General features: G+C 44.3%; 4 protein-coding genes and 1 long non-coding RNA gene across 5 annotated transcripts in view; 2 read left to right on the top strand and 3 right to left on the bottom strand.

The window, feature by feature from the left end:
• The window catches only part of LOC311313911, a 19044-nt gene extending 17091 nt beyond the window's left edge, over window positions 1-1953 (bottom strand). The window contains exon 1 of the long non-coding RNA XR_014630625.1: window positions 1522-1953. This is a non-coding gene — a long non-coding RNA (uncharacterized lncRNA). The remainder of the gene's footprint in view (window positions 1-1521) is intronic.
• A 2095-nt stretch (window positions 1954-4048) lies between these two features.
• Window positions 4049-5658, bottom strand: them4 (thioesterase superfamily member 4; the record flags this gene model as incomplete). Its single annotated transcript, XM_084444485.1, has 6 exons — window positions 4049-4092; window positions 4259-4383; window positions 4707-4817; window positions 4889-5051; window positions 5146-5335; window positions 5521-5658. 6 exons carry the CDS (start codon window positions 5656-5658, stop codon window positions 4049-4051), a joined length of 771 nt encoding a protein of 256 aa, XP_084300611.1.
• A 2347-nt stretch (window positions 5659-8005) lies between these two features.
• On the bottom strand, window positions 8006-11009 carry LOC311314625 (uncharacterized protein). Its single transcript, XM_084445053.1, has 6 exons — window positions 10875-11009; window positions 10605-10733; window positions 9794-10092; window positions 9535-9589; window positions 9070-9187; window positions 8006-8264 (listed from the first exon to the last, which is right to left on the bottom strand). Exons 2-6 carry the CDS (start codon window positions 10621-10623, stop codon window positions 8231-8233), a joined length of 525 nt encoding a protein of 174 aa, XP_084301179.1. The 5' UTR covers window positions 10624-10733; window positions 10875-11009; the 3' UTR covers window positions 8006-8230.
• A 170-nt stretch (window positions 11010-11179) lies between these two features.
• LOC311314624 (uncharacterized protein) lies at window positions 11180-15624 on the top strand (the record flags this gene model as incomplete). Its single annotated transcript, XM_084445052.1, has 4 exons — window positions 11180-11476; window positions 14273-14327; window positions 14494-14605; window positions 14879-15624. The coding sequence occupies 4 exons, from the start codon at window positions 11180-11182 to the stop codon at window positions 14976-14978; spliced, it is 564 nt and encodes a 187-aa protein (XP_084301178.1). The 3' UTR covers window positions 14979-15624.
• Window positions 15625-23914: 8290 nt separating this feature from the next.
• On the top strand, window positions 23915-25325 carry LOC311314148 (prostate-associated microseminoprotein-like; the record flags this gene model as incomplete). Its single annotated transcript, XM_084444484.1, has 3 exons — window positions 23915-24023; window positions 24328-24436; window positions 25151-25325. 3 exons carry the CDS (start codon window positions 23915-23917, stop codon window positions 25323-25325), a joined length of 393 nt encoding a protein of 130 aa, XP_084300610.1.
• Window positions 25326-27000: the final 1675 nt, after the last annotated feature.

Genomic DNA, 27000 nt, shown 5'->3' with positions numbered 1-27000 from the left:
TCTCTCGCTCTTAGGGTTAGGGTTAGGGTTAGAATCCGCTAGACCAAAGCCAAACCTCTACTAACCTGAACTCATCTGTTCCAAAGACCAGTCTCAGCACCAGGAACTCATTCACTTCTGTTACAATGATAACTTTTACCTTCAGTTGACCGTTGCACAACATATAATAATGCTTGACTACTCCTAGAGATATCATTACATTACATATAGTAATGCTTTATTGACTACTCCTAGAGATATCATTACATTACATATAGTAATGCCTTATTAACTACTCCTAGAGATATCCATTACATTACATATAGTAATGCTTTATTGACTACTCCTAGAGATATCCATTAGCCTACATTACATATAGTAATGCTTTACTGACTACTCCTAGAGATATCATTACATTACATATAGTAATGCTTTATTGACTACTCCTAGAGATATAATTACATTACATATAGTAATGCTTTATTGACTACTCCTAGAGATATCATTACATTACATATAGTAATGCCTTATTAACTACTCCTAGAGATATCCATTACATTACATATAGTAATGCTTTATTGACTACTCCTAGAGATATCCATTAGCCTACATTACATATAGTAATGCTTTACTGACTACTCCTAGAGATATCATTACATTACATATAGTAATGCTTTATTGACTACTCCTAGAGATATCATTACATGTTTTTAGTGAGCAGAGGTTCTTCTGAAAGAGATCACAGAGATTGGGTTTGAAGTGGTATACACTGAAATTCGCAAATTGGCATTTGAGTATTTGGGCACGTGTATTTGGGTATTTACATGAGTATTTGGGCAGGTGTATCTGGGTATTTACATGAGAATTTGGGCAGGTGTATCTGGGTATTTACATGAGTATTTTGGCAGGTGTTTCTGGGTATTTACATGAGAATTTGGGCAGGTGTATCTGGGTATTTACATGAGTATTTTGGCAGGTGTTTCTGGGTATTTACATGAGTATTTGGGCAGGTGTATCTGGGTATTTACATGGGTGTCTGGCAGAGGGACAGAACATCTCGTCGGAGGAAGCCACTGGTTTGATTTTAGCCAGCTAGAAGATGAGAATAGCAACAGGCCCAAAACAGATCCACACCAAGAGTTAATCCCAGGGATTACACCAGATTACTGCCATTCTAATCCACAGAGAGCACCAGGTGATCGAGAGGAGAGTTAACGAGTTGAGGAGGGATGAGAGGAGGGAGGGAAATAGAGAAATAGAGCTAAGAGGAGATTGGAGGAGTTAAGAAAGAAAGAGAGGGAGGGGAGAGAGAGAAGGAGAGAGAGAGGGAGCTGAAGAAAGATTGGTACACACAAACCCAACAGAGATATGATTGTGAATGAAGCAAAGAAGCAAAGTAGAGCGAGGGAGATCTGGAATCTCCCACTGTGCCTATATACTCTTCAATAGCCCAGGTTAGACACTACAGAGGACATCAACACTCGCAGAGAGAGCGAGAGATTTATCTAATAAAGTAAAATAGGCCTAAGTAAAAATACTTACTTCTTTTGATGGCTGTGGGATCTGGTGATTCAGGCTCCTCATATTCCATAACTCCTTTTCAAAATAAACTCCGCGTGTACCATACACACATGTACGTACATACGCACGCACACGCGCGCGCGCGCACGCACACTCACTCACTCGTTTACGAACGCACAGGACAAGGTTGCAAACTCACTATTACCAAGAATTCCACCAGTCAATTTGGACACCTTTTCTCTTAAAATCTAATGTAGGCGACTTGTTCTAGGGCCCCGGCTGGCGCAGACGCTCGAAAACATATACTGTCCATGTCGCTCCTTTCGTTGTCTTGACAATAATTACTGCAAAAGTAATTTTTCCGAGGCAGGAGAGTGAAGTGTAGCAACCATGCATCGGCCGACCGCACACACACACACACGCACCAACCGACAATGCAAGCGATGCCGTTTGCTCCGGTTTCACCCTAGCGCTCTTTGCGCCCTGACTGTCCCAAACTCGTGAGCTCACGGTTATGTCACCAGAGGTTATGTAATAACTCACGGCCGTTTGTTTGTGGCTGCGGAGTGGATTTACACTGTAATGCTCTGTTGAGAAATATAATCCTGCATAAATGTACTGCACATGATAAAATACAGGCCCACAGCCTTTGTAGTATTTGTAGGCCTACATTCAGGTTTTCAATGCTGGAGAAAAATCTAAATGAAGTTTGTCAGATTGTAATAAAATCTGATTTGTATGCCAGCCAGCTGTAGCTAAAGTGCTTTCAACAAGAAGCAGCTACGAGACAGCCTGGGCGCAATAGGCTTCTTACATAATGACTTCACAGCCCTACTCACTGATGGCTGCTGAATGGGCCACTGTGCTACTAGCCTACCCTGTACTGTAGGTGGGTTTGGACTGGACTAATTGTGCATGTGAGTAAACTGCATTAGGATATGTACCAATACAACAAGAACGAAGAACTGGCTAATTGGTGGACTACAAATCAATATCTATTAGTTGTTGCATGTTTTAAGCCTTCCCCAACTCACTGGCCTCTTCAGGAAACCCTCAGGCTTGTTTCAGCCCCAGACCACCAACAGAACACGATCTGCACACATTTTTGTTGAGGTGGTTTTAACGAAATTCAGTGACTAAAAACTCAGCTCAACCTCCCCCGCCTCCCCTCTCCATCAAAGCACAGCTGACCACACCTGCTCTCCTCCGAAAACCCACCGCCTCTCTGCTGGTGTCCTACATTCACCACACACACACACACTCTCAACTCTCACTCTGCCTATCCCCTCAATGAGGCCAGAGCAGCGAGGGGCCCAAGGTGAGACTGATACACAGATAAACTCAGAAACCACACCAGCAGACCAAAGCGTGTGAGTGCACGGAGGGTTGGGTGGAGGGACTGGATGCGCGTGTGAGGGTGATGGAGGGTTGGGTGGAGGGACTGGATGCGCGTGTGAGGGTGATGGAGGGTTGGGTGGAGGGACTGGATGCGCGTGTGAGGGTGATGGAGGGTTGGGTGGAGGGACTGGATGCGCGTGTGAGGGTGTTGGAGGGTTGGGTGGAGGGACTGAGGGACTGGATGCGTGTGTGAGGGTGATGGAGGGTTGGTGGAGGGACTGGATGCGCGTGTGAGGGTGATGGAGGGTTGGGTGGAGGGACTGAGGGACTGGATGCGTGTGTGAGGGTGATGGAGGGTTGGTGGAGGGACTGGATGCGCGTGTGAGGGTGATGGAGGGTTGGGTGGAGGGACTGGATGCGCGTGTGAGGGTGATGGAGAGAGAACATGAAGGGGGGTGGAGTGGGTCCAAAGTAGAGGGTAATAAAACATTGTTAGAATTACTTTCTCTGTGGCATAATTACTGAGTAGGATTGTTGTCTCTGACAAAGACTCTGTGGTCTGAGAATCCTGAGGCCCGTAGAAAGTCTCTGATGTGGACAGTCCTGTAAAACCTGAGAGTACCCTAACCTAACCATAACCTAACCCTACTAACCCTAACCTAACCCTAATAACCCTAACCCTACCCTAACCCTAACCATAACCTAACCCTACTTACTGACAAGTACTCATGCACAGAGAGAGGGCGAGAGAAGAGAGAGACCAGTTTAACACGCCCGAGAGTTAAAGTCTTTATTCAAGAAATAACAAAATTCTCACACAAGTTAACAACAATGTCAATTCCAAAAGGCCTCTAAATAATATTATTATTTTATAATAAATACATATTTTCATTAAATACCCACCATGCACAGTGGTTACTGTACATGTGTTTAACGCGAGGTAGCTGTTTCCAGGACATCAGGAGGTTCACATCCCTTTCTGTCTAGAAGATATCTACTGAATACTCCAAATCAGCAGGTGTCTCAGTCAAGTCTTTGAAGACTGGCTTTGGTTTACACACACACAAACACGCTGGCACGTTCCATCACACACGCGCACGCACACACACACGCTCACATAAACGCTCGCACAATGGCCTCAGTTTGCTGATGTTGTGTTCATAAGGTCTGGTCAGTCCTCTGGACTGGGTGGGGGCTACTAGTAGGAACATCACACCCCCAGAAGGTGGCTCACGCTTATGGACAGAAACAGTCCTGGAAGACAGAGGGGAGGAAAGAAGAGTAAGAGAGAGAAATCGCTCAATCCGCAGAACCAAACACAGTACAATACAATACAATACAATACCCTTCCCTGGGCAGGTAGGTGTGTGTATGTGTGTGTGTGTGTGTGTGTGTATGTGTGTGTGTGTGCGTGCGTTACCTGTAGCCTCTGTGTGTAGTTTGGAGCCATCCGTGCTGGTCACCTGACAGGACAAAAATGTTTTCCTCCCGTCTTTCTTATCCAATGAGCAGGTGAGTAACACAGTGCTGCCCAATGGGATGGGGCTTTGGACCAGAAGATTGTGTCACTACATGTCTGACTATGAATAACAACATCAACTACATGTCTGACTATGAATAACTACATCAACTACATGTCTGACTATGAATAACAACATCAACTTGCATACAGTAAATCAACTGCAACTTGCATTGTTTATGTCCTATAGACAATGGGTCTGTGTTAGTGCTGAATGTGTTGTGTGTGTGTGTGTGTGTGTGTGTGTGTGTGTGTGTGTGTGTGTGTGTGTGTGTGTGTGTGTGTGTGTGTGTGTGAGAGAGAGAGTGTTCATGTCTTTGTAAGACTGTGTATCTTGCATGTACTGTACCTGCGGTAGTTGATGTTCAGGTTGGCCGTCATGACAGGTCCAGAGAGGAAGGCGGCATGAGTCCCGGTCACCGTGTCAATCATGGTGGCTATCGCCCCCCCGTGGACATGCCTGGAGTAACGCAGGTGCTCAACAACACAGAACAGAGAGTGTGGGAAGTGCTGATGGTCATGGATGCTCACCCTGGGGGTCCCTCCAGCAGGTGTCCAGTCTGGAACACACACACACACCTCTGCTCCGCCTTGCTGACAAATATGACGTACTCGAACGCCGCCCCCTGCTCCTTAATGTTCCGAGTAAAGAGACGTGCCTTGGACTGAATGATCTTACTCAGATACACTCCACCTATGGAAATGAAACCAACACACGTAAGTGGAATACACCCAAGGCAGGAGGGAGATGACATGAACTTATTATGGGGCAGGAAGTTAGAGCATACCAGTGGTGTATTTGAGAGAGCGGTTATAACTAGGCACTCTTCTCCACGGGCCTCTCCTTTTCTCTCCCTCCTCCGTCTCTTCCTCACACTGGCTGTTGTAGTGCTCATACAGCCGCCTCATCTCTGAACCCCAGGAAGAGTTGGGCTGGCTGAAGTCCCGGGGCTGGGAGGAGAATGGCCACGACAGCACCTGCTGGTCAAACCGTGGTATTGCAACACTGATTTTGCAAAGCTGAGTAGCCGACAGAAAAGGCATCCCATGCGGTATTGTACAACACAACAGAGAATCACAGAGAAACGTCGAGAGAGAAACACCAGAGTAACAGCTACATACTCAACACACAGCCCCAATCAATGTAAAGGCGAAATACCTACCGCCATGGTGCGGACACTGGCATAGGAGGCCCGCTGATGTTGAAGAATACCGCCAGGAGGGATTGGCCGGATGCTGTTGCTGCTGATGGCCAGAGATACTCGGCAGAGACCTCTTGCAATCTTCATACCGGCTCGCATCATGATGAGAATGCTGGGGAAACGTGCCCGATGCCCAGTCCTTGGGATAGCTAGCCTTGCTATGTTTACAAGCCACAGTTTTTAGGATGGTTTGGGGAACTGCTGTATGGTGATAAATATAAGTGTCCACCAAACTCTCAATAATTACCTAACATCTAACATTATCCTGAAGCAGGGTCGTTTCTATTAGGTTCTAGTAGGCTATTCCACCTCTTCGGCCAGTTTCGCCGATTTCGCCGGTAGTATGACTTTCAATCACCGTGAGAAGTCACCACGGACGTCACCGGCTCGACTTCCTGCACGAGGAATAATAGTGTAGTCATTCGGATCATGTGATCTTCATTGTGTATTTTGATTGGCGAGTGCAGAGAAGCTACTTCCGGATATTTCGGTTTCCCTGCCAACGCCAGGGACACCATCCTTTGCTAAACAGGTTCGACTTCATTGATAGACTGGGGAAGTGATCGTAATAATAAGACATACTACGGCTTAGTCAATTTTGGCAGGATGTTTGGCTGTCGAGAAAGGCGCTCAAAAAACAAACTTGTGCAGAGGGAAAGGGATAGAATCAAAGTGAGTTTCACTATCTGCCTGGCGGGTTCGTTCAGGCATACACCTCTGGCTGTGTGCTAGCGTAGAATGCTTTTGTTTCTCAAGTCATTTATAAACGGCATTTTCTCTCTTTGTAGAAAGATGACGAGATGGCAGACTGCATTGCAGAACTGGATAGGTTTGCAACTTATTCAGTAGAGTTCAAAACGTTACTGCTGATTCGCCTCTTGCTTTGATTTAACCCTCCTCTCTCTCCCTCCCTCCCTCTCTGTCTGTCTGTCTGTCTGTCTGTCTGTCTGTCTGTCTGTCTGTCTGTCTGTCTGTCTCTGTCTGTCTGTCTCTGTCTCTCTCTCTCTCTCTCACTCTAGTATCCGAGGAGTGATGCAAAGGGCCGAGTTTGAGGGCGCTACCCAGGCTGGCTATACTAAGGCCCTGAGGTTGAGAGAGCTGACCCAGCAGAAAGAGACAGAGCTTGGCAAGACTGCACTGACACTGGTGAGGGGAATTGATGGAGTGTAGAGGTGTGAAAGTGATAGGAGTGTGTGTAATGAAGGGTTAACAGGCTTCAAAAGTTAAAATCCAATTTGTCTGTGGTGTTAAATGGGGATGCAGTCAAAACTGGTTTTGTCCAATTGGTAGAAGGATGGGTACCGCTTCTCCTGTCACTCAAATTCAGTGAGGTCCATACCCCATAGGTCCATACCCCATGTCGACTTCTTTTTTCAAATAACAATGCACATTCACACCACTAGGGGGAGATCACATACATATATACACATATCTCTAGCCCCTGCTCAATTTCTATAATTTATGCAAATGGTCCAACAGTGTGTTTTAAAATCCAGCCAGTTCAAACTAGTAAGCCACCTATGGATGATGTGCTGCTGCTGTGGGCAGGTACGCAGGGCTGCGCTGCAGGCCCTTCTGGAGCGGGAGGGAGAGCAGAACAGCTCAGAGCTCAGCCGACAGGGCAAGGCTGTCTACATACAGAGAGTCTAGTCAAACCTGTGTCATCTTTACGCACCGAGTCATCTGCAACAAAGAGTTCAGGATGATGCCCAAATACACACATGTTTACCTTCCTGCAGAGTTTCTTCCATTAAAGCCATCTAACAGCACTGAGCAATGTGCATGGATGTTTGGTTTTTAATACTTTTCAAATAAATATATGTTGTTCTCAAGAATATTATTTTGTGCAAAAATACATAAAGATTTGATAATGATAAGGGTATTGCTACTATATACATGTAAATATGAAGTGCTGTTAGCTCAGTAAACACGGAGTTGAGTGAAAGTGGGGGAGGAATCTACATGTAGGGAATAACACCATCCAAGCAACAATTTGGTTAACAAAGTGACAGAAATCAAGCACAAAGGAAAAGCCTGAGAAAAAACAGAAAATAAGTTAGAATGACTGAAATACGAACACTTCTACTACACTTCCACACTTCTTACGTCTGAGTGATGTTGAAACGGCGGCAATATCCAGCAGGTGGATGGATGTAGGTATTTTGAAGAGAATTGCAGTCAAACCTGAACTAATTAGCTCTAGACTGGTCTGTAGGTCCTGGCTCTTCAACAATGAGCTCCAGGGCATGTTGGTGTGCAGGTAATTTTACAGAATGTAACTTTACCGGTTGAACTAAAGAAACCAGCACCATTCTTGAATAGTTGCAGAACCTGATGCTCTCATACTCAAGAACACGCACACATTTTAATAAACCTCCATTCAAAAAAACAGGAACACTGACTCTGGGATTTCCATTCCATTTATCCATTTATTTTATTTTCCTGAGTTTGAGGAGAAGTTGATGTTGGTAATGGACAGCAGGTAACATGTTCATGTCAGTTTATGTGTGTGAGTGTGTGTGCGTGTGTGTGTGTATCCAAGCTCAGACTTGTGTATCCTTTGTGCATGGGCTATATACAATTCTATGTAATGTACACTGTACTGTGCGCTTTGTGTAAAAGTGTGAAAGCAAGATGTCTGGTTATTGGAGTGAGTTTGTGTGTGAAGGGTTTAATTTGGAGCCTCAGTAATTCCACACAACTTCCTGAAAAACAGCAAAGGAAAGAACAGGATCAGCGTCAGGGTTCCTCAGTTCACACATGGCAGCTTCTCTGCTGTCCTGAAGAGGTGTCAGGGGGGCAGGCTGGGTGTGTTCTGCTGGTTTGGTCAACTACTGACACTACTTGTCTACTCTCTTTGTTCCAGAAGCCTGTTGACTGACTGAAGGGTTAGGGTTGGGTCAATTTCCTATTGGTCCCGCATTTAAAAAGCCAGTTAAGAGGCACTAATCTTGATGTAAAACAGGTTTATCCTGTATCCACCACAGCATCACCCCTTGTGTTAACCTGTCAGCAATTAATAAGCACAGAACCGACTGGTAATGTTGTAATATATGTTGGCCGAAGGCCTAGTTGCTCAATCTCATTTCAATAGATGTGTGTGTATGTGTGTGTGTGTCTGTCTGAAATAAAAACAAAAACTAGGCTTTACAAAAAAACGATAACTAAATAAAACTGTATTGTGTGTTTACAAAACTAACTAAAATAAACGAAAATTATAGAGAAAATGTCCTTAGTTTTAGTTTTTTTTCATTTCATACATAAGCCTAGTATTTTGGGTGGATATGAAATCTATTTTCTTTAGCTGTGCCCCTGCGCAGAAGTAACCTGACGTGTGCCAGATGAAACTAAGAAACTACTGAAACTAAGAATTTTCAAAAAATAAAAACCAAACTAGCAAACCTGCTTTAAAAAAGAATTAAAACTAAACTGAAATTGGAAAAAAAAGAAGCAAAACTATTATAACCTTGATGTGTGTGTGCGTGCGCGCATGTGTGTGTGTGCTCATACCTGCCCTCCTCCTGGTTTAGATCTACGAAGGCACACACTGCCTTGTCTCTGTCCAGGATGTGCTGCTTCAGCCCCTGGATCTCCTCCTGAGCTTTCTTCTTCTCTGCTTCTTGGTCATCTTGGGGTTAGAGAACAATGTGAAACAGAGAGATTTGATGTTTGATGTCAGGAAGTAATAGCATGGACAGTTCCATTACTCAGTTATATACCGTTCAGTCATTTGTCTAGGCAGCAGGTAAGGAAGTATGTATTCTAAATGAATGAACCTTGAAGCTAATGGCTCAGTGTTTGTCCAGTTTAAGATTAGGAAGGATTTCAAAAGGGTTAACAGTTCTGTGATTTGTGCCGTAAGCTAACGTCTAGTTAGCATAGTAGCCTTTCCACACACATACGTACACATAGACGCGCTATACAGATAAAGTTTGATTTGATTTGAACGTCTACACACAGGCTGCCATAGCCTACCTTTGGTTTTCTGGAGGGCCTCAGTAGCACCAGTCTTCTTATTCTCCGCCTCGGCCTGAGGAGGAGCAGGAGAGATGAGATCATTCACCCCAGACAGGAGGAAGAGGAGGAGCAGGTGTATTATGGGAGGTGAAAGACTAGATGGCGTATACATTTACAAAGGTTAGAATCTGATACTCCACCCTCTGGACAAATTCACACTAGGTGTGTGTGTGTGTGTGTGTGTCTGCACGCGTGCGTGTGTATGCGTTTTCCATACCTTCTCTGCAATACAAGTCTGCAGGCTCTTGTCCCATTCTGCTATGGCTGCATTAAACTCTTCCTTCTTTTTAAGCAGACCGTCCTTCTTCTCGTTGAGGGGTGACAGCTCGTTATTCACCTCCTGGATTTTCAGATTGATTTGGACGATTGTGTCCTCCTTCTGATGGATCCTAGAGGACGTCTCAGCCAAGCTGCTTCTGTGGTGGCGCAGGTTGAACTCCTGCTGGACGGCCTGGCAGATCAACACGGCCACCACCCCCAGGCTCAGGGCCACCAGCACAGACACAGCCCTCATACCTGAGAGAGAGAAAGAGAGAGAGAGAAAGAGGAAAGATGTCCTCTGTCGAGACAGAAGTCAGATGCCAAAGTCTTCTTGACAACTGTCTGGCTCTAAAGAGCGTGTGTGTGTGTGTGTATCCGCTCTCCCTCTCTCAGGCGCTGAATGCGATCCGTCCACTTGTAACCTGCTCGACTGGCTGTGTTACTAAAAGGCTGATTCTAGTGTTGCTCACTTCCTTGTTTACTCAGCCCCACCCTCTCTCTCTATTTCTCTCTATCGCAGCTTCTCACAGACCACACACACTTGCTACCTTTGCCCTGGTGAACAAAGTCCTCAAACGCACCCTCTAATCCAGTCGTATCTAATCCACACTGTTTTAGTGCAGCATAGTAGTCTTCCCACATACACACATACGCACAAATGCAGACACGATCAAATGGGAATTTCAGGTAAATTCCATGTAAACCTGTTTGACCAGGATGCAGTTTCTCCTCCCCCTCCCCCTCAAAAACACAACTGCGTTACTCACTTCCGTGTATTGGTGGCATGTGGGTGTGACCAACTCAACAAAACAGCACAGGCGAGTTTCTCCCCTTAAGATCTCTTTCTCTCTCACGTCTGTTGAATGGAAAGGACTATTCTCGGGAAGCTGGCGAAACTGTCAAAGAGGACACAGAAATCTTCAATAAGGAGGAAGCAGGAGCAAGTGATCTCAAAGAGGCAAGAATATATTTACATCATTTAGCAGACTTTCATCTAAGAGACTTATAATGTTTTGAGCTGAGTCGGGGATAAATACCTTGCTCAGTGGTACAACGGTAGGCAAGATCGTCAAGTGTCCTGGCCAGGTGTTGCATCAGCAACCTATTGGTCACTGGTGGTGAGATATTCGAACCACTGGGCTACCCACCACCCACATTTACTCAGGAAACCTCTGGGCATGTGGGGCTGTTGAGTGTAGGCCTATCAGATAAAACTGCATCAAGAAACCCAGGGGCTAACCGTGCGCACCTTTCTCTTCAACAAACCCAGAGGCTAACCGTGCGCACCTTTCTCAAACCCAGGGGCTAACCGTGCGCACCGTTCTCACACACCGATGCAGGTATGAAGCTGCAGGGGGTGTGGCTATGTTTCTCAGGACTGATGAGCGTAGCCTTGGTGGGGCTGATCAAACTACGGCGGAAAGACGAAGCCAAGGAAGAGAAAGAGGTGCAATTTCACTTTGTTAAACTGCGTGTGACGATGGACCTTCTGTCAGAGTACCAGCACAAGGTCATCCATGCTCACAGCCTGATGGACAAGACCAGGGCCCTGCTGAAGGACCTGGAGACAGAGTCCAGCACGCTGCACGGCCAACAGCTGGTGAAGAAGAACGAGGCGGAGGCCTGCAGCGGAGATATGGTGAGGAGGGGGAGATATGGTGAGGAGGGGGAGATATGGTGAGGCGGGGGGAGATATGGTGAGGAGGGGGGAGATATGGTGAGGAGGGGGAGATATGGTGAGGAGGTACAGAATAGATAAGAGTAAAGAATATACATGGAAGAGTACAACATACATACACACATACACACACACCTAGGCCTTCAGTGATGTCCTGTTCTACACAGTCCAACCCGAATTAATCCACATTATAATATTATGACGCACCATAGCTCTAGAAATCAAAGCACAGGCCTACAAACGCACTGACGCAGTAACTGGGCGTTGCATAGTCGAGTAGGCTACAACAGACTTAGGCCTAATATTTCCAGAGCATTTCAAATCAATAGCCTACACCCACACAATTAACTAAACTTAACTAACCAGCCTACCAGCGCTTGTATTAAATTATGAGAGCGCAAGTTGGACATCGCATTGTCGCTAGCAAAACAGTTATAGAATTATTCTAAGAATAGTACTACATTCTAAGAATACAATATTTCACCACTGTCGGAAATTAATTTCTCATAAGTCATTATTATTATTTACCATACTTTCATTTTCAATTATTAAACTAAAGCAAAACGATTGTTGTCTGCCTGTCTGAGTCCGTACAGGCCTAGAGTGAGAGACCGAGAGAGAGAGAGAGAGAGAGAGAGAGACCGAGAGAGAGAGAGTTGCACTTGTTCGTTGAGCTGCCGATCCACTCGGGTGTCACGTTCAACGTAAGGCCAGCTAGCTGTCCCTGGCTGTCCCATGGAGGTATACGGTCTGTCCCCATGTCACCAACTCGAAATCTGATTGGTTATCGCAACTGTCTGTTTCCGTTCACTATACATTCACATTAGCGATCAAGTGGGAGGGTTTAGGGGGGCGGTGCCTTCACTGCCGATTCTGCTGGCCTAGGGCAGATTTCTTGGAACCTAGCAACACATGGCATTGCAATATGATTGGATAAAAACTCTAACATAAATATGCTAACACTGGAAGCAGCGCAACCAAGAAGAAAGCTATGGAATGAAGAGAACAGACTACTGGGGAATAATGTAATACATATTGATGACAAAAAAGAAAACAAAATTGAAATAAATGTTTCTGATGAAGTTTAGGCCAGCAGAGAAGGCCTTGCTGGCCCTGACGGCCCACCACTGACACACACACATACATACACACATACATACACACCTACACACATACATAAACACATACATACACACCTACACACATACATACATACTAGGGGTGTAACAATATATCGTGCCACAATATATCGCGATACAGAAACGTCACAATACGTATCGTCAAGGTGAAAACAATATCATGATATGTTTATTGTATATCAGTGAACACTGGCTACACAACGCTGGTAACAAACACATCTTTTGTCTCTAGGCCTATCCATGATATTACAACAGTTAAGCTCTAAATTCACAAAGTGTATTGGAGTAGAAATGTGGAGAAATGCACTATTGGTGTGAACAGCAGCACTACTGCAACACTTCACACCTGCCCTTAGTGTATCGTATCGTAATGTTATCGTCAACCCAATATCTTGTATCGTATCGTGAGATTATTGTATCGTTACACCCCTAATATATACACACATACATACATACACACATACATGCATACACACATACATGTATACATACATACATAGGCTACATACATACACACATACATACAAGCATACATACATACATACAAGCATACATACATACATACATACACACCTACATACATACATACATACATACATACATACATACATACATATATACACACACCTACATACATATACACATACATACATACATGCATACATACACACATACATGCATACACACATACATACATACATACATACATACAAGCATACATACATACATACATACATACATACAAACATACATACAATCTGTATAAATGTATATGGGTGGGGGGGTTAGGGTTAGGTTAGGGGGGCTGGATTAGGGGGGCTCAGCCACTGTTTTAGGGTCTTATGGCCACTGGCACAAAGGAACGCCTGAACCACTCGGTTTTGCACCTGAGAGGGATGAACCTGAGAGGGATGAACCTGTGGCTGAAGGTGCTCCCCACCTGCCCCAGCTCGTCATACGGGTAGAGGGGAGGGGAGGGTTGTCCAGAGGGGCGGGGAGGGCTTGTCCAGAGGGGAGGGGAGGGCTTGTCCAGAGGGGAGGGGAGGGCTTGTCCAGAGGGGAGGGGAGGGTTGTTCAGAGGGGCGGGGAGGGCTTGTCCAGAGGGGAGGGGAGGGTTGTCCAGAGGGGAGGGGAGGGTTGTCCAGAGGGGCGGGGAGGGCATGTCCAGAGGGGAGGGGAGGGCTTGTCCAGAGGGGAGGGGAGGGTTGTCCAGAGGGGAGGGGAGGGTTGTTCAGAGGGGAGGGGAGGGTTGTTCAGAGGGGATGGGAGGGCTGTCCAGAGGGGATGGGAGGGCTGTCCAGGATGGACTTCAGTTTATCCCTCATCCTCCGCTCCACCACAGCCCCCTAACCCTCCTAACCCTGACCCTAACCCTGACCCTAACCCAGCCTCCTAACCCTAATTACATTACTGTCCACTACAGTAATTTAGCAGACACTTTTATCCAAATAAGTGCAATGTAGATAGTAATAGGTAGTATTTCACTGTGCTGCTGAGGTTTCAAATGTAATATCTGAGTATCTGAGAGACGCTGGTGTGGTGAAAGCACAGGTCTAGCGAGGACATGTTCTGTTGCTGCTGAGCTGACTGCTGCTTGTGTTCATCTCTCTCACCTCAGAAACACCTGACTGATGAGGAGGCCTCCGCGACTTTATACAACGCTAAACTGAAAGGTGAGTGTGTCCTTTATGCTCTGGGGGCAGAAATATCATTTTCCTCATAGGGTACAGAGTTTTGGTCAGAGGCGCAGGCCTGTGCCTTATTGCCCTACTGCCATTTGTATTGAACTTATGCTACTGTAATAATGATGGCGTGCCAATCTCCCCTGACCCTCCACAGCTGAGTTTGACAAGCAGAAGGTCAAATGGGAAGAGGAGCTGGCCTCTCTCAAACAGAAGGCCGGTCAGAGGAGTAAAGTGTGTGACTTTGTGAAGGACTCTGCGGAAGCCAGGTACGACTAACACCCCCTCACCCTAACCCTCACCCTAACCCTAACCCTAACCCTAACCCTAACCCTCACCCTCACCCTCACCCTCACCCTTACCCTCACCCTCACCCTCACCCAACCCTCACCCAACCCTCACCCTCACCCTCACCCTAACCCTAACCCTCACCCTATAGACAGAGATCCTGATTCTCTACCCTTCCAGAAGTGTGTGGTCTTAATCTTACTTTTTCAATATTGTATTCCCTGCATTTCCCTGTCTGTGTGGAATGTATTTAGGAAAATGTGTGAAGATAAGGTATTTAAAAAGGAAGCTCCTAAAGAAGAGGCCCCTAAAGAAGCAGCAGGAACAGAGGATCCACAACAGGGAGACCAGTGAGGCCCAGAGGACAAGATGAACTGGTTTCAACTGAAATGTACTGTACATATTTATCTATATCGTTGATACAAGTTTGTGCGTGTGTGTGTGTGCGTGAGAGAGAGAGAGAGAGAGAGAGAGAAAGTGTGTATCTGTGTTAGCTATCCTCCCTCAAAAAATGCCTCATCTGTATGCTGGTTGTGTAAAACATGATTAACATTGATCTTTCAGGTCAACAGAAAAACACCACACAAAAAAACTGAAATTAGACAAAATCCTGTTGGACAATTTTTGCAATGTGTCATTAATTCAATTTGTTGGCTTTTCTTTCCAACCTTTACGTGTGTACACTCCATGACCTCCATGACCTCCATGACGTCCATATCTTTATCTAAATGAGCACATGCACGCACACACACACACACACGCACGCGCACACACACACACGCACGCACGCATGCACGCACGCACGCACACACACACATACACACAGAGAAAGATATTGAATAACTGTTATTAACCTTGTATGTTCCTCTCCCTATTAATGACCCTCCCTTAGGGTCTGTGTGTGTGTGTGTGTGTGTGTGTGTGTGTGTGTGTGTATGTGGGATTCCAATGACCAATCCCAGAGCCCAGAACCTCTCTGTCACTCCTCATCAGCTTCACTCTGTCACCCCAGTGAGCTACAACCAACTCACTGACCAATCAGAGGGCTCCAAGTCTAATTCTGATTAAATCAAGTTTTATCCCAGAGCTGTGTATAATGTTAGGTGTCAAATCATGATTGTAAGTCGCTTTGGATAAAAACATCTGCTAAATGACTGAAATGTAATGTAATGATTGAGGTTATGACTTTCTTTGGGTGAAAATAAAATCAATATTTCATATTTCAAAACCAAACACTGTCTTGTGAGGATTTGCATTTTTTAGTTGTGTAGGAATGAAGTTATGTGAGAACATATATACTTTTATGTTACAAAGACTGATGATCATGACTACATTAAACGTCGACCAACATCATCTGACAGCTGTATATTATGGAGTCAAAATGAGGCCAGAAAGCATTGTAAACGTAAGTGAAGTATTGTAAACATAAGTGAGGTATTGTAAACAAAAATATATGAATTGTAAATGTAAGTGAAGTATTGTAAACGTAAGTGAAGTATTGTAAACAAAAAATATATAAATTATTACTTAATTATTAAAAAATAAAATAAAAATTGCATTTACAATACTTTTTTGCGTTTACAAAACCTTTTCTGCATTTACAAAACTTTTCTGCCTTTACAATACTTTTTCTGCATTTACAAAACTTTCTTGCGCTGCAAAACATTCTGGCCTCTCTTTGACGTGGGGGCGGGGTTAGATGAGTGGCGTGTCCAGAGAGGAAGAGGCGGGGTTTCGGGATGCCCACCACCATATATAAATCAAAACCATAGAAGAAGTCCAAAAAACGTTGAGCAGCGCTCATATGGCGGTGGGCATCCCGAAACTCCGCCTCTTCCTCTCTGGACACGCCACTCATCTAACCCCGCCCCCACGTCAAAGAGAGGCCAGAATGTTTTGCAGCGCAAGAAATGTTTTGTAAACGCAGAAAATGTATTGTAAAGGCAGAAAAGTTTTGTAAATGCAGAAAAGGTTTTGTAAACGCCAAAAAGTATTGTAAATGCAATTTTTATTTTATTTTTTAATAATTAAGTAATAATTTATATATTTTTTGTTTACAATACTTCACTTACGTTTACAATACTTCACTTACGTTTACAATACTTCACTTACGTTTACAATTCATATGTTTTTGTTTACAATACTTCACTTACGTTTACAATGCTTTCTGGCCTCATTTTGACTCCATAGTATCTCATCGTGCTGTTGTGATGCCCTGTGACACACAGGTTAGTTTCGTATTTGAAGACATAGTTAGGTCACGGTTATATGAGCGGCTGTGCTCCTCTGGGACATTAGTGGGACGTTGGGTGTCCCTGGACCCTCTCCCACCCTCGTCCAGCAGTGACCTTGTGGACTCGCTGGGGCGGAACAGTGGGCCTCTGACCACTCAGGCTTGATAGTGCGCCTGGGGGAGCCTGGTCATCTGTGGAGCCCAATGGACAGAGAGGGGAGAGAGGGAGAGGGCAAATGAGTGTGGTAGTGAGAAGTAGAGTGTGATTGAGTTTAAATGAAATAACTCTTTGTAATATATAATTCTGGCCTCATTCATCACACACTGATTTGGTTGAGTCTCCTTTTCCTGACTCCTCATACTTGGAGTTGAAAGGGGCTAAAGGGGCTAACCCCATCATCACAACTGACAGATGTGACTAGTCACACGCTCTGCTGGTGCCCATGCATGCACGCACGCACACACACACACACACACACACACACACACACACACACACACACGCTACATTCTATCAGTAGCCGTGGAAGTGAGCATCAGGTCCCTGACCTTCAGCAGGAATGATCAAAGGTCACCTTGACTCTGGGCTTTCAGGCAGCCGACTGTGAACTGAACTGAAATCAAACTGTGATCTTGTCAACATGCACACAACAGTGAAGAGTGGAGAGAGCGACATTTACATCTCAAAAGGAGGAATGTGAACAACGTCATTGTATTTAATATGCTTGCACTCTGTCCTTGGAATATCAATCTGAAATTGAAAATATACGAAAGATGGAGTTAATTTCACTCTTAACAGCCGTTAGACTCTGTATATCATTCAGCCATCAGATGTATTATTGATAATAGTTGATACTCACCACTGTATTCTGTATAATAGGGTGGATGGCCCTCTCTGGCAAAGAGACCAGAATTACACTTGCATCTGTTTTGATATGAAGCCATAATTTGTCCAAATGACATCATTTCATTATTGGAGTGGACCTGGACCCAATGATACCTGATCCAATGACAGACTTATACTAGGAACACCTAGAGTTTGACATGCAGTACGTAGATCTGCCTCAGCTCCTGTACCCTTACCCTTACCCTAACCCTGACCCCTAACCCTGACCCTAACCCTAACCCTACCCCTACCCCTACCCCTACCCCTACCCCTACCCCTACCCCTAACCCTAACCCTAACCCTGACCGTGACTCACGGATGGCCTGCAGGGCTCATTGACACTCTGACTCTAGTGTCCATGGTAACTAAGCAGGTCAGCGCAGTTTGTAACTGTTTTTACATTTTCTGAAACTGTTTTAAAATTGTTTTTGAATTGTTAATTGATTCTTGTTTATGTAATTTTGTTTATTGTTGTTTACAACACCTTGAACTGCCTTGTTGCTAAAAAGTGCTAAACAAATAAACCTGCCTTCATGTAAACGTGTTTCTTCTTGTTGATAAATGAAATGTAATTACTCAGCCACACTACAAATGAGTGTAACTACTCATCTGTAATCTGTAATGTCGAGTATAAATAAAGCTTGAATGAATATTGGCAGAAGGTCATAGATTTACTGTAGAATGTTCTCGAGTAAAAATGAGAGAATACAACTAGTTCAACTTAAAACCAGGTGAGCTATAGAATTGTATTGTTATAGTATTGTAATACTGTAGTTCATTTGATATGAATAATTGTATTGACTATTGACTCATCTGTGAGCGAATGTCTGAGTGATGGGGAACTCACGCCTGGATGATCATCACATCTATTGATCTCATTAATGTAGGGAGGAAGGGCCGCAGGCCACAGCAGCCAATCAATACATGTCTAATTACACAGAATACTGTGTGTGTGTGTGTGTGTGTGTGTGTGTGTGTGTGTGTTGAAACTCCAAACTCTGAAGGGGTGTATATATACCCTGTCCCGAATGGGACTTGCACACACACTTACATGCACAGATCACCACACACTGATCTACAACTCATAAACACTTATTCAGACACATATAGTCACTTCATATACTTAGACACAACTCCACGATTTAGCAACAGCCATACACATACTAGTGGACATCACCACACACTTTCATCACCACACGAAGGAGCCACAGAAGCTTCATTTGACACTGTTTTACCAGCCGGTAGACCGAGTCATGGGTCTTGTTTTAGCCGGTAGACGGAGTCATGGGTCATGTTTTAGGGCACATGGGGAAACCGGCGAGGAGAACAGAGGATCGCAGCGCTGCAACACGGCTCAACTGTACTGTAAGTATAATGATTTTGCATGTGGGGTTTCCTCTGGAATAGGATAGTTTCCTGCCTATGATTAACTCCTAGACCCCTCGAGTCCTATGTCCTTGTGGATATCGGTCCTTGTGGAGGCCTTCTGATAGGCTCAGATGAAATGTTAACATACAGTAATATTTATTTTCTCTATCTAAGGGAAGATGGTGAAGTTCTGTTATACCACCTCTCAAGTAAACTCTCTCTGAAACTAGATAACAATCTAAAACATATTAAATGATGACTTTTGGACTTAAGTTGTGTAATAATGTCTCTCTCTGTCCGTCCGTCTGTCTGTCTGTCTGTCTGTCTGTCTGTCTGTCTGTCTGTCTGTCTGTCTGTCTGTCTGTCTATCTATCTATCTATCTATCTATCTATCTATCTATCTATCTCTGTCTGTTTTAAATTCTACTGTATCTCTAACAGACTTGTTCTCTCCTGTGTCACAGAAAACAAGAGTGGACATTCTCTAGCTCTGGAATGTGTATTTAGCCAGAGGCTGTGTGATATGTTTGATATTCGGTTGTTCCCCTGCGTAATCAACTAAATATCAGACATATTCCTACAGAGTCTGGCACATGTCTGCATAGCCTCCAACACCAACAGCTGCTCAGTATCTCAGAGCATCATCACTAGCTGTCTGCACGGCCAATGACACTGATAACTCATCTCTTATAGGTATAACTAATCAACTAATCTCTTATAGTGATAACTAATCAACTAATCTCTAATAGTGATAACTAATCTCTGATAACTAATCAACTAATCTCTTATAGTGATAACTAATCTCTTATCAATGCTCTCTTAACCTTTTAGGTGTGCTCACTATAGCTTTCAAACTGATAAAAATGTTTTGAAAACTCATTATTAGTGTAAAGTTTAATTCAAATCAATGGGGAAAATATTTAATTCAGGTGATGAACATAATATACTAGACATTGATAGCCTACTGAAAACAGTTTGAATTTAGAGAACATTCTGGAATATCTGTGGCATTATATCAAATGGGATTAATAAAGAAGATTTGAACGACCCAGACTCAGTGAATTGTTGCTGTACAGAGACAATTCTCCTACACCATATGCCGCAGTGTTTGAATGTGTGTATGTGTGTGTGGGTGTGTGTGTGTGTGTGGGGGGGGGCTACTTTACTGTATCTACAAAATGGCCTCATGGCATTTTCTGTTTGCTCACCAACTGTATTTTTCTCAACAATGAGTGAGGCCTCTTGAATCTACTGTATCTCCTTCATTGGCCAATAAAGAGATCTCAGAGGTCAGAGTCCTCTTATGATGCAGTTGACTTGACTCCCGATTAAACATATCTGCTCTTGAATGTGCTTTAAACCAAAGCTTTCCACATTTTTGTACACCAGATACTTTAAGTAGAATAAAACGTGAGAGATGCTCTACATGAAGCTTGATGCTCTACATGGAGCTTGATGCTCTACATGGAGCTCGTATTCTTGTGAAGAGCAGATCTCACTACAGAGTTTCAGCCTGAGAGCCCCCTGCTGCTTCAGAAGGGTTAGGGTTAGTGGGTTAGGGTTACTGGGTTAGGGTCAGTGGGTTAGGGTTAGTGGGTTAGGGCTAGGGTTAGGGTCAGGGGTAGGGAGCAGCTGCACCCAGACCACCACAGCCAGAGAACTGTGCCAACAGTGGGGATGAAGAGAACGTTCAACAGACCTCCAAAATCACCTGGATATTCTTTAGCCTGCCTCTATTTTCCTCTTCTTCCTCTCTTCATTGCTCTCTCTCTCTCTCTGTCTTTCTCTCCCCCATATTCTCTTCCAATTATCCACTTCTGTCTTTTTACCTATAACTCTCCACCTCAGACTCTCCTCCTAACCCTAACCCTTCTCTGTATGTATCTCCTCCTATTTTCTGTATGTCTCTCCTCCCATTCTCTGTATGTCTCTCCTTCCATTCTCTGTATGTCTTTCCTCTGTTTTCTGCATGAAGAGATAGATGGGAGGAGGGGGGGAGGGTATTCCAGGCTGCATCTGACCGCCCTTTAACCTCTCGCTCCCTGACTCCCCCCTCCCCTGTCCCCCTCTGTCCCACAGCAGTGTTACAGCGCTACAGCACAAACTGCTTATGACCTGATCTCTGACGTTGTGAGGAGAGGTTTTAATGTAATGACCTGATCTCTGACGTTGTGAGGAGAGGTTTTAATGTAATGACCTGATCTCTGACGTTGTGAGGAGAGGTTTTAATGTAATGACCTGATCTCTGACGTTGTGAGGAGAGGTTTTAATGTAATGACCTGATCTCTGACGTTGTGAGGAGAGGTTTTAATGTAATGACCTGATCTCTGACGTTGTGAGGAGAGGTTTTAATGTAATGACCTGATCTCTGACGTTGTGAGGAGAGGTTTTAATGTAATGACCTGATCTCTGACGTTGTGAGGAAAGGTTTTAGAGGCTTCCCACAATAAGGCAGCCTCGCTCCAAGACACTGTGGTTGTACATGAGCATTTTATTATGCAATGGCCTGATGTGTGCATGCTTGAGAGAGCACTGAATGATGATATACACAAGAACATGAGATTGTGAGTTATGAATGTTATGGATGTTATGAATGTTATAAATGTTATGAATGTTATGAATGTTATGGATGTTATAGATGTTATGGATGTTATGAATGTTATGGATGTTATGGATGCTGTTATGGATGTGGTCTCAGCTGTGAGAGGACCTCTGTAGTGAAGGGTTAGGGTTAGGGTTAGGGTTAGGGGTTAGGGGTTAGGGCTCGGTGTGGCCCATCATCAGATGTGTTATTGTTGCTGCCCAAAGAGACCTAAGATAGCAGCTTAGACACAGTGGACACTATACAGTGCATGTGTGTATCTGTGTGTGTGTGTGTTTGTGTGTGTGAGTGTGTGTGTCTGTGTGTGTGTGTGTGTGTGTTTGTGTGTGTGAGTGTGTGTGTCTGTGTGTGTGTGAGCGCAAGTGTGTGTGTGTGTGTGTGTGTGTGTGTGTGTGTGTGTGTGTGTGTGTGTGTGTGTGTGTTTGTTATCAGGACACTCAAGGTGGCTCGTTCAAACAACTCCTAGGTGAAAGAATGAAAATGTGTACAAACAACAGATTACAAGAAAAACTGTCAGAGGAAATATAATCACTCTGTCTTTCTCCCTTTCTCTCTCTTTCTCCTTCACACACACACAAACACACACACACACAAACACTGGCAGTGTGCATACTGTCATTGCTGAATAATATTGCTTTAATTCATATAATTAGATGTGTGTGCAAATAGACAGTAATGATGACATTAGCTAATTAAAGATCATTGAAGCACATTAAAGCCATATTCATACACACTTATTGTAACTGACAAATTAAAAATAATAAGACATCAATTTGTGCAAGGATACTGTATATGCATGATTGAATGTAAGATGTAACTGCATCAAAAAGTAACTGTTGGAAGAAAGCAGCCATAAATGACTTCCTCATGATCTCAAATTAAAAGTATATGAGATGTTCTCAGACTCACGCTTTTAAGCAGCACACTTCAAAACTCATCTCTTCTAGAAGTACAATCCTCCCTCTTAAGCACCTATTGTATTTTAGATTGCTATTCTTGCACTTTGCCTTCAGCACTAGATTATGCTCTTAGTCACTTGTTTTAGAAAGGAGATGCACTTGTGAGTTCTGGCAAGTAGTAGTTAATTGGCTTTTCCTATGTTAAGTGCAATTATTGTTAGTCGCTTTGGATAAAAGTGTCTGCTAAATGACTGTAATGTAATGTACACATACATGGATATATATCCAGCACACACACACACACACACACACACACACACACACACACAAACGCTCAAAGGCACATGCATGCACACACACACACACACACACACACACACACACACACACACACACACACACACAAACGCTCAAAGGCACACGCATGCACACACACACACACGCTCACATGCACACACATGCACACAAATGCGCGGGTACGCACACACATGCGCGCACACACATACACAAATTGTATATATTTTGATATATACACACACACACACACACACACACAAAACATCTGCTATACAATTAAGACAATAGGACAATGGGACTGAATGAGCCATTGATGGTGTCACCGGTGTCACATCCAGGTGGAGAAGGTCAAATAACTGCTTCCTGGGGCAAATGTTATCTGAATTAGTCCACACTGTATGCACAGGGTAATTACTGCTGGGAGACAAGAGGCCATGACGAGAGTGTATGTGTGTGTCCAAGAAACACAATTAAAGAAACAGAGAAGGAGAGAGAGAGAGAGTGAGAGAGAGAGAAAGATAGGACAAAAGGGGGGAGAGATTAAGAAGTGTAGATGCTCTATAAATATCTGAGAGTGCAGTCACTGCATCACAGTCCAAGACCCTAGAGTGAAGAAAGAGAGAGAGACAACAGAAGAGAACAGACTGACCCTAGAGCAGAGAAAGAGAGAGAGACAGAGTGAAAGAGAACAGAGGAACTGGACAAAGAGCAACTTAACATACTGTATAAAGAGAGAGGAACCTTCAAGAAAGGTAAGGGCTCTGTTACTTGATATGAGAATGAAAAAGGTACAGATAAGATAAGAGTAAATTAAATGTCTTATTTATTTGATCCTGTCAGCAAAGTTTCAGTATGGCGGTGGTTCACACTCCTCTGAGAAACAAAAAGGTCCAAATACTTTAACGTTTAGTTATAGTTATGCTGGAAAGATGGAAAAATGACTTTTGCTTGATCATCAGCAGACCTTGTGACTCGCTGGAGTCACTATCATCCTCCCCATTCAGAATGACAGACTCATTGAGGACGACGCTGGTGGCTCTGGTGTTGGTCCTGAGCGCCAGCGCCCCTAGCCTCTCTGTCTCTAACAGTGGGGAGTGCTACTTCAACACCAAAGGTACCTACAGTATACTGTGAGAGTGTGTGTGTGTGTGTGTGTGTGTGTGTGTGTGTGTATGTGTGTGTGTGTTAACCATGATTGTTCAAAGATATTCACTTGCCATAATATGCCAGATATTACCATGTTCAATGTTCAATGTTCAATGAAATGCCATGCCATTGCAACATGGTAATGCCATTACCATGTTCAATGAAATGCTCTAAATTCTGTGTGCTCGCACATGGGTGTGTGTGTGTGCGTGTATGTGCGTGCGTGCGTGTGTGTCTGTGTGTGTGTGTGCGTGCATGTGTGTGTGTTTTAGGGAGCTGTGAGCACATGGGGCAGGTGTATGGAATTGGAGAGAGTTGGAAGACCGAAGACTGTTACCAGTGTGTCTGCATGGAACCCTTTGGAGTGGGATGTTGTGAAGAGTAAGTGTCTGTCTGTTGGGGGTAGGGTTAGTGTTAGGGTTAGCCTAACCCTTTGGAGTGGGATGTTGTGAAGAGTAAGTGTCTGTCTGTTGGGGGTAGGGTTAGTGTTAGGGTTAGCCTAACCCTTTGGAGTGGGATGTTGTGAAGAGTAAGTGTCTGTCTGTTGGGGGTAGGGTTAGGGTTAGGGTTAGCCAAACCCTTTGGAGTGGGATGTTGTGAAGAGTAAGTGTCTATCTGTTGGCAACACAGTACTTTTGCAACAAATGCTGCATATAAATGTATCACACTGCACATACAAATTACATCACTATCATTAACGTACACACACTCTCTCTCAGACACACACACACACACACACACACACACACACACACACACTCAACTCTGATTTAAAAAGCACATTTAAAACAACCGAGGTTGATCAAAGTGCTGCACAGGTCCAGAGCAGCAAACACAGCACAGCACGCAACATATCCCTACAATACACCACACACCATACACATTAAGCACTATACAATACAGTACAATACAGGGGCCATCAGGTCGGGCCATCACACACACACACACACACACACACACACACACACACACACACACACACACACACACACACACACACACACACACACACACACACACACAGTAGGCTACACATACACATGCAAAACCTAGAGTGACAAATACAAAATCGAATTCTATTTCTCTCCTGTGAAGTGGATCCCAGCCTGTAGACTATCCTGACTGGTGTGAGGTGGTCCGCAAGCCGGACTCCTGTAGCAGCATCACTGTGATGAGAGCCAATCACAAGCTGCCCTGTCTGTGGAGGAGAGGACGCCTGAGGCCAGGAGCGGGACAGCCTTGGAAATCTGACAATAACCCTTTATTCTAATCTGTAGTTAGGGATACTTTGTTATGTGGAGAGTTAATGATCAACAGGACAAATATGATTGGCAGACAAAAAGTCACATTATTGTATGTCTAATAGACATTAATTAATTAATGCTCGATATATCTGCCAAAGTAGGCTATACACTATTGTTAGGTCTACTATTGGTGCAAATGATTGGATTGTTATTCAGTTTACTTTAAACATGTATCCTATTTCCTATAGCCTACTTTATCTGTTATGTAGTTAGTGAGTGTTAAGTTGAAATAAATATGTCAAACAGCTTAATTTTTGTTGGTTGTTTATTCTTGTAGCATTGTCAGGCAGTAGGACTTTTATTGTGTCCTTTTTTTAAAGGAAGTGTACCTCAAGTAGTCTGGTGACGGCCTGTGAGTGGCGCGTTAAGACCAAGTCGTCTATTGGGAGTGACCACTTTCCAGTTCTCACGGTTGTTCATGCGAGTGTGTATGTGCAAGACGGGTGTGCACTTGCTGGGTGGTGTTTCAGGAAGGCTGACTGGGAGGTCTTTAGGTTGTCTTGTGAGGGCACGGCTCATCTGGTTGCTCTTGAAGGTAGCATAGAGGACTGCGCAGCTGAGATGGCTGGTCATATTTTGAATGCTGCCACTGTGAGTATACCAAGACGGTTGACCCAGCGTAGGAAGAAGGTGGTGCCGTGGTGGAATGAAGAATGCAGTAGTGCGGTTCGAGCGCGGAACAAGGCTCTTAGAGTTTTGAGGGGGGACCTGTCGCCCGGGAATTTGGTTGCCTACAAACGGAGTAGGGCTGTTGCTCGTAGGGTGGTGAAAAGCACAAAAAAGAGGACATGGATGGAATTTTGTTCCTCTATTGGCAGGAATGTGCAGCTGGGAGAAGTCTGGTCCATGTTTAAGCGAATGAGTGGGATGAGGGCATCAGTCCGTATTACAGCACTGAGTGTTGGGGAAAGGCTGGCAGTGTCTGATAAAGAGAAGGCGGATATGTTGGGTCGTGCTTTTGCTGCAGTGCATAGTGGGGAGCACCTGGATGAAGTGCATAGGCAGCAGAAAGTCTGCACTCTTAGTAGGCATGGGAATGTGTGGGATCGGAGAGGTGAGGTTGGGTCGACTTTAGATGTGGACTTTACAATGACAGAGCTCAAATTAGCTTTGCAGGGTACCGGGTATTCAGCCCCAGGGCAGGACCAGTTATGCTATGCCATGTTCCGCCAGCTACCAGTGGCATCTTTACAGCTAGTGCTGAGATTTATTTTTTTTATTTTTAATAGAATATGGAGTGAGGGCATCTTGCCATGTGGGTGGAAGAGTGCAGTGATTTTGCCATTTCATAAGCCTGGGAAGGACCCTGCTGTGCCTGATGGCTATAGGCCTATCGCATTGACTTCTCATTTGTGCAAATGGATGGAGAAGATGATAGTTCGCAGGCTGTGTCATGTGCTGGAACGGAGAGGGCTACTGAGTCACTGTCAGAGTGGATTTAGGAAAGGGCGTTCCACGCTGGATGCTCTGGTTGGAGACTGCTCTGATGTTGAAAAGTCAATGAAAATGAAGGAGGGGATGGTGATAGTTTATTTTGACATTGAAAAGGCGTACGACTCTATGTGGAGGGATGGGCTACTTATCAAGTTGAGCCGTTTGGGTATTGTGGGGAGGTTGTACAATTAGTTTATGGACTTTTTA

The sequence above is a fragment of the Borostomias antarcticus genome (assembly GCF_949987555.1).
Source record: "Borostomias antarcticus genome assembly, chromosome: 10".
Taxonomy (NCBI): Eukaryota; Metazoa; Chordata; class Actinopteri; order Stomiiformes; family Stomiidae; genus Borostomias; species Borostomias antarcticus.
The sequence above is the reverse complement of the archived record's forward strand: the minus strand, read 5'-3'. Positions and strand labels throughout refer to the sequence as shown.

Bases quoted from the DNA above. Each gene is read 5' to 3' on its own strand.
- LOC311314625 (XM_084445053.1), bottom strand. The intron at 9,188-9,534 runs GTAGGCTATGGC...TCTAACCCCAAG, and splicing joins GGCCCTCCAGAAAACCAAAG to ATGACCAAGAAGCAGAGAAG. The intron at 8,265-9,069 runs GTATGAGCACAC...GCTGTTTTTCAG, and splicing joins CTAAACCAGGAGGAGGGCAG to GAAGTTGTGTGGAATTACTG.